Source organism: Gopherus evgoodei, chromosome 1 (assembly GCF_007399415.2).
Source record: "Gopherus evgoodei ecotype Sinaloan lineage chromosome 1, rGopEvg1_v1.p, whole genome shotgun sequence".
In the NCBI taxonomy this organism is placed as follows: Eukaryota; Metazoa; Chordata; order Testudines; family Testudinidae; genus Gopherus; species Gopherus evgoodei.
In genome coordinates, this window is record NC_044322.1 from 259,305,872 (window position 1) to 259,316,160 (window position 10,289).

The window sequence follows — 10,289 nt, forward strand, 5'->3', positions numbered from 1 at the left end:
ACCAGTCCCCACATGGTCAGCACTGCTAGTCCAGGGCTGCTGCCTGCTGAGTGTGTGACTGGAGGCTGGGCTAGGAGGCTACAGTTTGGATGTTAGGGTAGTTGTATAACCTACACCTTGAGCCCTGCACCCCTTTGTGATGAGAGGAAATCCTGGGACCAACGCCGCCTGATTCCTGCCTGAGGAGGATCCCTGTCAGCAGACAGCAGCCCCTCTGCAGTGACTGAGGAGTCCAGCGTCATCTTCAAACCTGAAGGTCATGCATGTAGTTTGTGAGTGCACCAGCTTTTAGTTAGTGAGTCAGGGAATTTGTTTTGGGGACCCCCTACTCCCTGAACTGTGTCCTCAAGCCAGGGAATAAGGGTTTGAGGATTTTATAACCTGCTGTTTATTACACCTGTGGAGGGATTCACCACCTCCTCCCACTTGTCAGTACTTTGGGCTGTACTGAACCCAGTCAGCCACACTGCTAAATCACTGCCGAGAATTTTATAGGTCATCAAGGGCCCCAGCAAAGTATGCATACCAACAGAACACTAATTTTACACTTGTTACATCAAGTCATGGGTATTTTCAGTGTGGGCACCAGTGACCCTAAAAATAGTGTTTCACCCTGTTATGTTGTATATGTTGCCTGTTTAATATAATTATTGTGTTGAATATATTTTTATGTGTTATTTCTTGGAAGTCTCCAACTATCTGGCAGGTAAATGGGATTACGTTGTAGTTAGAATTTTCCACGCAAGCTGCCCGGGTGACCCTGCCAGGAAGGAGTGAGAGGGGTGGAGGCACCGCCAAATAACTTCATAGCAAAAAAGATTCACTCTGCTGAGTGGGTGGCAGGATCCAAAAGAACCCAGACCTGTCCATCAAAACCTGTAAGCAAATTGCCGTAAAAGGAGGTAATCAGGTGGAGAGGGGCGCTACACACTCATGTTCACAAATTTAAGCATGTGCATGCTTGCAGGGCAGAGACAACATTGAGAGGAAAGGGAAGATCTTACTAGCAGGACTGCTTCATGATGGAGCCAGTGGCACAATGAATAACAATAGATCCAAACCCAGTAAGTTTGAATCTTAACTGAGTCATGAGTTACTGGAGCTTTTATAGTGTAGCAGTTCTAACGTTAGCCTAAGGCATTAGATGTCCCTTCGCTTGAAATCAAGCAGGATTATTTTAGGCAATCAGACAGCACGGGGATTATGCTGCATAAAAACTTAAATGGAAATAGAACCTTTACAATAGGCACATTTTTAGGCCAACCAACACTAAAAGGGAAATTCGAAATGTGAGGCACCTACTAGCTGATCTAGTCAGTGCCTTGCCAGCGTCGGATTGCTCTGTGCCATACACTTGCTCATTCATTATCCCTTCTAACAAGGTGGTTGTTCCAAGCAGGAAATTCACTTGTTTAAATAGTGTCAGAAGAGCTGTGCCGCCTACTGACATTCAGGAATTAGCTTTTACGGTGTCAGGCAGATGCCGTGGGGGCAAAGCTTCCTGCTGGGGCAGGGCTGCTGAGCATCGGGCAAAGAGCCCCCTTCTAAATGAATGCCCCGAGGGCGCTGCAGACAGGGCACGGCAGCCGTCCCCCTAGCTCCTGGGGGGGCGGGGCAGTGAGCACCCGCTGCCTGCCCTGGGGACCAGCCGCGGCTGCCTAGCAGAGCGCTCCCCGGGCGCGCGCCCCTGCCCTCCACCCCCTCCCAGGAAACCCCGTGCCGGGATGCCCCCCTAGTCAGAGGGAGAGAACCAGCTCCCGCCCGCCCAAGAACGGGCGGCGACCCAGCAGCGGGCGCGCGCCCAGGGACGAGCGCCGCGCCCCCACCCTCGGCACTGCAACAACCGCCGTTCCCTGACGTCGCCCACACGGGGAAGAAGGGACTCGAGCAGGCGGTGTCCGTACAGCGCATGCGCAAGACTAACAGTCTGGTGTTGGGTGGTTACGGGGAGGCGTCGCTCTCTGTCGCTCTACGGAGTGTTGCAGCCCGGTGAGATTAGCGGGAGGACACTTCCGGTGGGGGCGGTGGCTGCATGACGCGCGGGGCAGAGAGGTGAGGTCGGAGTGGAGGCGTCTGTGAGGCCCGGTTAGGGGGAGAGCAGGGAGCCCAGGAGGCTGTGCGCCAAGGGGAGGGGGTGCTCCTGCGTGTGTGTTGGGGGGAGGGGTACCTGTGGGGGGGGGCTCGTGTGCGTGTGTGTTGGGGGGAGGGGTACCTGTGGGGGGGAGGCTCGTGTACGTATGTGTTGGGGGAGGGGTACCTGTGGGGGGGGAGGCTCGTGTACGTATGTGTTGGGGGAGGGGTACCTGTGGGGGGGAGGCTCGTGTACGTATGTGTTGGGGGAGGGGTACCTGTGGGGGGGCTCGTGTGTGTGTTGGGAGGAGGGGCACCTGTGATAGGGGGAAGGGCTCGTGTGTGTGTGTGTGTGTTGGGAGTTCCTGTGGAGGCTAGTAAAAGGGGGCTCATGCGTGTATATATTGCAGGAAGGGTACCTGGGCGGAGGGGTGGTAGTTGGGAGGGGCTTGTGTATAGGGTAGTGGGGGAGGAGGAGGCTTCTGTGTGGCATGATGTGGGAAGGAGGCATGTTGCTGTGTAGGGGGCTTCTCTGTGCGTGTTGGGTGGGATGGAGGGGAAGCTTGTCTGTGTGCTGTGCGGGATAGCAGCTGTACCTAACTTTAAGGAATAACTTAGTGTAGGGGGTGAATTTATTGGCCCTGAACTGTATCAGTGGTTCTCAGCCACAGAGACTGTTGTGATATCGCCACCATGGGTACTGCAGGCTTTTGCAATTGGTGCTCGCCATGGCATCCATCAGGGTCTTGTGAGTTCTGGATGCGGCAATGAGATGAAATGTTTCACTGTTTTTAAAAAAAAATTCCTTCACTTTTTAAAAATAAAACGAATGGGAACATTTTTGTTATAATTTGGTATTGTAACCCAACCCCTTTATTCTTGTTTGTCAAAATCTAAACTATGCCTTCCACTTAGAATGCTAGTGTCTTTCCTCTTCATGGAAAGCACTTGAAATGACGTAGGGCCCTTAGAATGGATAGCAATGTAACATTAAAAATTAGTTCATATTTTATCAGAAACTGTTGGAAGCAGACAGGTAGCTATTGTTAATGAGGCTCACTCTCTTCTGTTTCTGGCCCTCTCCTGCATTGTCGCCTATCTCTAAAGACACTGTCAGGTTAAAAATTATATTAATAAGGGAGAACTAATCCTGTGGTCTGCAGGTCTTTTTAAAGACTATACTGTGGGGGCTATAGTAGAGGAAGGGGAAGAGGGAAAGAGTGGCATTTAAGAGGAAAAGGAGTGGGAAGGACAGTGAAGGAGTGGGATGAGGTCAGGGCAAACAACCTATCAGAAAACAGCATTCAGTGTTAAACTGCTAACAGTCGGTCTGATAACATCACTGTCATCCAGAAGTGTGGGCCAGCCCCTAGTGTGGCTAGCTCAGGGGTGGGTAAACTATGGCCCCGGGGCCGGCCCACTAGCCAATGTAATCCGGCCCTCGAGCTCCCACGGGGGAGTAGGGTCAGTGGCCGCTCTGCGCAGCTCCCGGAAGCAGCAGCATGTCACCCCTTCTGGCTCCTATGCATAGGGGCAGCCTGGGGCTCTGGACGCTGTCCCCACAGCTCCCATTGGTCAGGAACTGCAGCCAATGGGAGTTGCAGGGGCAGCACCTGTGAACAGAGCAGGGCACAGAACCACTTGGGGCAGTGTGCAGTATCAGTAGTCTTTCATGTACTATGCTCAGACTTTCCATCTGCTTCTTACAGAAACTCAGGTCACCAAAGAGACCGGCTTGGATAGCTCTTTCTTCAGACACCAGTGGGAGTTTTCAACTTTTACCCGTTTAATCTCTCTGGTATTCTTAGATTAGATAGGATTAGCTAAGGACTCCAACCTTGGATTAGGCTATTTAGAAGATTCCAGCAGCGACTTAAATTAAAAACCCATCACCATTCTGCTGTCTTGCATCATCCAGGAGCTAAGAGTGGTTTCATCTCTCCTGGCACAGTGGAAAAGGGAGAGTGGAGAGGGTTGGTTGTGACACAGTAGAGTGCATTGGTATCTGTGCAGGTGGTGGCCAATGCAAAATAATAATCAATTCCATTTAGGTCTGACCTACAAATGCAGGACTTCAGGATATCTGTTTAGAAAAGGCCAGTGCTGTGATACAGCATGGCTGTGTGATGTCTAGCTGCCTCCTAAGAAAGAGAGCCACTGTAGCACAGGAGAGGCTTATGTTAACTCTACTATGTGTAGCCCATGGTTATGATAAACTGAGATGCTGGACTGCAGCTGTTCCAGAACTTCTCTCTCCTCACGTTAGGACATTGCTTTGCCTTAAAGCCTCTGACACTTTGCTTGCCCTCCCATTGTAGTTCTTCTCATATTCCCTTTTGACCCAGAACACTTCATTATTATTTGGGTGCTGAATTTACTTCCTCCCCCCGTTTCATCTTGCTATTGAGCACCAGTGGGAGCAAATCTAAGGAGGCGATTGTGCACCAGCTCCTCCACAATGTAAAAGCCTACGTGGGGTAATATTTACTTCAAGATAATGTTATTAAACAAAATATTCCCAATTAATTTAGTTAAATCTACTTGGCTTGCTCCTGCAGATGGTCTTCACTGTTGCTTTTATAAATCTCTAATATTTTATGCTCATCTTGATTCTCTTGTTGATTTCTGGATGCAATTGTGAAATGCTTTTTAAAAGAAAACAAGGACTTTAAAGTCAATCTAGTGCTCATGAAAGAATGCTGACAGCTCTAAAGATTTAAACCATCACCTGTTCACCAGACAGGCATGGTATGGGCAGCACAGGGGATTTGAAGTCATTACAAGATCATGGGAATCCCGTATGATCTTGTTCACTAGCCCTATATGACATATAACATAAATTGCTTGAAACTCCACTGCCAGGAATATCCCGAACAGAGGATTGTACCTCTGTGCCTCGTACGCAATGCTTCCCCAGTGGAGTTGACTGCAATAATAGAGAAAAGCAGATCTAATCTACTTACTCCTGTTTATAGCTGTCAATCCTAGGGAAAGAATCAGAGGGGCCATCTGCTGCTGAAGCCAAGACAAATAAAAGGGTTAGTCTTTTCCTTCTCTCTCTCTCATTTGTCTCATCTTGGGTAGCTGCTTCCCCATTGATCCCAGCAAGTAGAATGAATCTAACAAGGTTTGTCAGGTTCATTCAGTGGACAGTAGGAGCTTGAGAGCTATTCTGTGGGGAAGAACAAATTTAAATAGAGAGGAAGATGAGGAAAGAAATGGGGAAGGAGAAATGTGAAGAGAGCTGAAGAAAAACATCAGAGGGATCGTTAGGATTGGGAGAGAAAGAATTGCTCTTGTGGTCTAGCAGTAATGGCTAAAAGTTTGGAATATCACTCTGAGAGCATCTTATATTCTAGAGAGATTCCATTTGGCTGTCTGAAGGAGCAGAAGTGAGGGACTCTGGAGGGAGTCTCCTTGGTTGGAGGGAAGTTTGTTGACATGTTGGTTCTCTTGGAAAAGAGAAGGCAAAAGTGGAAAAATAGTTGGAAGAGGAAGGTGGGGACATGCTTCAAACAAAAGGACAGATATGAGAGAAAACTGACAGAAAACAACGTCTTGGTGGAGGACATGCATGAAATCCAAAGAGATGAGGAATGGGAGAAAGAAATGGAGATATGAATCTACTAACTATGTTGACATCAGTGGTAGCTAGATGCCTAGAAACCTTTTGAGGATCTTGGCCTGAGTCTTCATGCCATTTAATCCTTGTATTCTCTGGAGAGACTACCAAATTAAGTGATGTCTCTATAAGGAGAACTGTATATAGGAAAAGCAGCAAAGAGTCCTGTGGCACGTTATAGACTAACAGACTTTTTGGAGCATGAGAATGCATCCAACGAAGTGGGTATTCGCCCACGAAAGCTCATGCTCCAAAACGTCTGTTAGTCTATAAGGTGCCACAGGACTCGTTGCTGCTTTTACATGGCTACCCCTCTGATACTGTATATTAGGAATTAGACTAGTTTTACATAGAGCTGGGATGACAAACCTCAGATGTGCTAAAAGTGATACGTAATGTGTTTTATGGTTATGTCAAAGACATTGGCATCAGCTGTGCTGCAGTGAGAAATGCAGCCTCAAGCATGATGCCCCTCCTGTGAATTGCAAGTGTGATTTGAGAGTGGAAGACAGGATCATACTGGCAAACGCTTGGGATCCTGGAACATCTCAAATAGCTGCAGTTTTTCCTCTTCCTTCTGTAGGGAAGTGTGCATATGTGTGCGTGTCCATTCTTTGCCTGGAGATGTCTGCTCTTTCCAATTATGCTTTGCGGATGGCCCGCCTGAGTGCCCGGATATTTGGAGAAGTTGTCAGGCCAACAGACAATAAGTCCATGAAAGTAGTGAAGCTGTTCAGCGAGCAGCCCCTTGCCAAACGGAAGGAGGTCTACGATTGGTATCCCCCTCATAACACCTACTTCGCCCTCATGAGGAAACTCCGCTTCTTTGGCCTCTACAGGTGATCTCTGTGTGTAATGGGGGCGGGGGGTGAGGGGGATGGACTGGGCAACAAGGACTTGTGGATTCTATTAGGGTTGTGTTAAAGCAGCAGCAGAACTATTAAAGTGGTGCAGTTCAGAAAACAGACAGGTCGTATAGAAGAAGCACTTTTTTGCTGTGCTTGGTGTGGGAAGAATAGAGTAAAATGTGGACTGGTTATTTATGTAGTTTTTCCTGTTTAGATGCACTGAACCTTTTGTGGGCAAGAGTTCGTAGACCAATGGGTGTAGTTAAGCAATCACATGTCAATATGGGGCATGCTTCTTCTAGCTCAGTGGTTCTCAGACTGTGGGTCAGGACCCCAAAATGGATCGTGGCCTTGTTTTAATGGGGTCACCAGGGTTGACGTTAGATGCTGCAGCCCGGGCCCAAAGCTGAGACCTAAGCACAGGGTTTGACTTGGGACTGAAGCCGAAGCCTGAGCCCCACCACCTGGGGTGGTGGGGCTCAGGCTTTGACTTTGCCCCCCTTTACTGGAGGCTGCAGGGCTTGGATGGGCTCAGGCTTCGTCATCCCTCCTTCCCCTCCCCCGTGGTCTTGTAATAATGTTTGTTGTCAGAAGCGGGTTGTGGTGCAATAAAGTTTGAGAACCCCTGTTCTAGCTGTTTGGGACAGGGGCCTTATCCATTAAGAAAGCATTGTTTTGCAAAGCTGATGAATAATAGGTATGATGTCTGTCTGCAGAACAGAAGCTAAGGCAACAATTATGGGGTGTCCTGTTTTTTCAAGGAGCTGCAAAAGACGTATAGCATGTTAACACACCAACTGCTAAAATATCTTACCCTGTGTTTATGGCTACTTCAGTACCCATCCTTGAAATTTTGGTGGTGGTTGATTTTTCTTTAAGTTTTAAAAAACTAAGTCACCTTCAAACCATCCAGAATGAAGGGAAATTGTTTTCCAAATAGAGGAGAACAACATTGACTAGAAACATTTATATTTAAGCGTCTAAATGAGTATTACAATTTTGAGTAAGGAAACTCTGAACTGATTACTTGTAGATGTTCTTTGAGGCAGTTAAATGCAGCCTTTACTCTGGCCAACTGGCATGGAATTTATAGGAGTTTCTTTCCCATACTAGAAATAGAAATCCTACCTATTATATAGTGACCATCCAGGTGTTGCCTGCACTATTGTAAGAACAACACTTCCTAGAATAACTTCCTCTTGGCACAAAACACCAAACTATAAACTGTGCTCACTCAAGTGTCTTGTTTCTTGTGTATGCTCAGAGAGGCCTGCAGTGGCTCAGGTGTGCTATTCAGAAATAAATGTTGTGGCAGGCAGTAGACATTCGACACAGATCTAAAGACCAAGAGGGCCTGGGAATAATTCTTAAGCTTTTCTGGAAGCATTAAAAAGAGCAGGGCAGCAGCCTTAGACAAGCTTGAGGTGCTACTACCCATTTTCCCACACTTTCCACTGCTAAGTTGCATTTGGATGGGAGATGGAGTGGAATTTATTTAAAGGGTTCTCCAGGATTTCCTGTCCTGTACTTCCCCAGCCCTGTTCACTTTTTTACTGCTTTTTTTACAGCAACTAGCGCAGGGGAGTCCTGCTTCATGACTAGGGCTCCTAGGCGCTATGATAATATAAATAAATAATAAAGATCTCACTGGCAGATGTAGATTCCTCCAGAATCCTTCAGTGAAATCAATTGAGAGCAATGCCAGGTATAACTGCAGCCCTCCCTGCCTCTCTTCTCAGGAGCTAATGACCCAAACTTAAGTCTTTAATTGACATTGCAACACAAGATGAGACTTCTGAGCTAGCTTGGGGGCATGGGATTTTAATTTTCTGTCTCTTGTTGATTTTATATTTTCCTTCCCATTTGAGCACAATGGATCAATAAATATACTGTAAGAAATATATATCATTTGTTGCTGATAAAGGCAATCTTGTTAATTCCATTAGTACCAAAGGAAATCTTTCAATGAGATTCAATATAGGCTTCATTCTCTAACACATCTGGATAACCATCAGACTTGCCTGGGAATAGGTGTGGGTGTGGGAGTTGCAGAGCATTGGATGAACAACAAGACTGCAAGTGAGGAGATTTGCATCCTGTTTTTCATTCTGCCACAGACTTGCTGTGACTGAGGAAGTCCCTTCACTTCTAAGGCCTTGGCTACACTGATGCTTTACAGCGCTGCAACTTTCCCTCTCAGGGGTGTGAAAAAACACTCCCCTGAGCGCAACAAGTTACAGTGCTGTAAAGCGCCAGTGTAAACAGTGACCCAGCGCTGGGAGCGCGGCTCCCAGCACTGTAAGTTAAACCCTACGGGGAGGTGGAGTACTTGCAGCGCTGGGAAAGCTCTCTTCCAGCGCTGGTGCCGCGAGCACACTCGCACTTCAAAGCGCTGCTGCGGGAGCATTCCCACGGCAGCCCTTTGGAGTTTCAAATGTAGCCAAGCCCTTAGTCTTGGTTTTACCCCACCTTTTAAATTGGAATAACACTACCTCACGTGTTGGTGGTAGGCTTCATTCCTTAATTTCTGTTAAGTACTTTGAGATTCTTGAATGGAAGGTGCTGATGTAATGCAAAATATGTTGTTGGTTTGTTTTCTTCTTGATGTAAAACACACTAGGATAATGTACATGTATGTTTACTTTAGATCTCATCTTGTTTTGTGGACATCTCTCCGTTCTTCTAGGTGGGAATCTACCATTCTGAGTGGGAAGTATTGGCCACCAGAACCCACTGCACTCTTGTTCTTTTGGAAGAAGTTAAATTTAACCCTCTTCCCTCTCTTTCTTCCATTCAGAGATGAACATCAAGATTTCAAGGAAGAGATGAGGCGGCTGAAGAAGCTCCGTGGTAAAGGAAAACCTAAGAAAGGAGAAGGAAAGAGAGCTACTAAGAAGAAATAGTGCTATTTTGGAACTGCAACGGATTACTTTGGAAATGTCAGAGCAAAAGCAGCCCTATCCCTTTCTTCCCAACCGGAGAAGGATTTGCATGCAGTTGAGTTCATGGCTGCAGTGGGGATTGGGTGTAAGCAGTCTGCCAGATATTAAACTCTGAATTGAACTCTCTTTTTACTAGGCCTCTTTGAGTGCTCAGGTTTTTGGGGGATGATTTTTTTTTCATCAGTGACTGTATATATGGAAATAATTCAGTATGTTCCAGCACCCATAATGATGATGATTTGGGTTTCAGTTGCTATGGGAGCCCTTTTCTACCTGAGGCAGCAATAAAAACCGGTCTACATTTTTGCTTTCACCTCTGCTGCTTTCAGTCCTTGTTTCTTTCACTTTTCACTTTCACCAAAATACTACATTTTCTACCTTCTTTCATTCATAAGTATGTCTAATCTGCTTATATTGACCCCAGTGCTGTTTGATTCAGACTCAGTAAGAATGATGCCTTCTGCTACTATGTAGCCTGGAACATCAGTTTATAATGTATAAAGCTTTACCTTCCCTACCCTTTACCTTGGTGGTCGCTTTTGCTTAATGGTAGAAACAATTTATTTGCATTCTGCCCTGGAGGGCACTTCCTGGTCCCTCCCTGCCCACAACACTCACTGTACTGTGTATAATTAGATCTACAGATGATAGAAGTTGTGGGAGGATTCTAAATTGCTTCCAAGTTCTGGTCCCTACCACATGTATTGTTAAATATGTATTACTCCAAAAGGAGATCAGACAAGGATGTTTGTTTGTCTGTAAGGACATGTATGTATTATTCCACAAGGAAATTAACTCTAGTTCATT

The 10,289-nt window shown here is 46.6% G+C and overlaps 1 protein-coding gene across 3 annotated transcripts; it reads left to right on the forward strand.

Annotated features, from left to right (window-relative positions):
- Positions 1–1,952: 1,952 nt before the first annotated feature.
- MRPS33 (mitochondrial ribosomal protein S33) lies at positions 1,953–10,004 on the forward strand. Of its 3 annotated transcripts, none has more exons than XM_030543989.1 (4): positions 2,026–2,052; positions 3,780–3,831; positions 6,276–6,531; positions 9,338–10,004. In XM_030543989.1, exons 3-4 carry the CDS (start codon positions 6,317–6,319, stop codon positions 9,441–9,443), a joined length of 321 nt encoding a protein of 106 aa, XP_030399849.1. In that variant the 5' UTR covers positions 2,026–2,052; positions 3,780–3,831; positions 6,276–6,316; the 3' UTR covers positions 9,444–10,004. The 3 variants fall into 3 exon arrangements, with proteins under 3 accessions (XP_030399838.1, XP_030399849.1, XP_030399842.1); XM_030543982.1 differs by lacking the exon at positions 3,780–3,831 and adding an exon at positions 5,046–5,108 and having other exon boundaries at positions 2,035–2,052; XM_030543978.1 differs by lacking the exon at positions 3,780–3,831 and having other exon boundaries at positions 1,953–2,052.
- The last annotated feature ends 285 nt before the right edge of the window (positions 10,005–10,289 follow it).

What these genes read in the sequence shown, in the direction of transcription:
- MRPS33 (XM_030543978.1), top strand. Translation starts at nt 6,317, where the DNA reads ATGTCTGCTCTTTCCAATTATGCTTTGCGGATGGCCCGCCTGAGTGCC. An exon ending in CGCTTCTTTGGCCTCTACAG is followed by an intron (nt 6,532 to 9,337) that starts GTGATCTCTGTG and finishes TCTTCCATTCAG; the next exon opens with AGATGAACATCAAGATTTCA.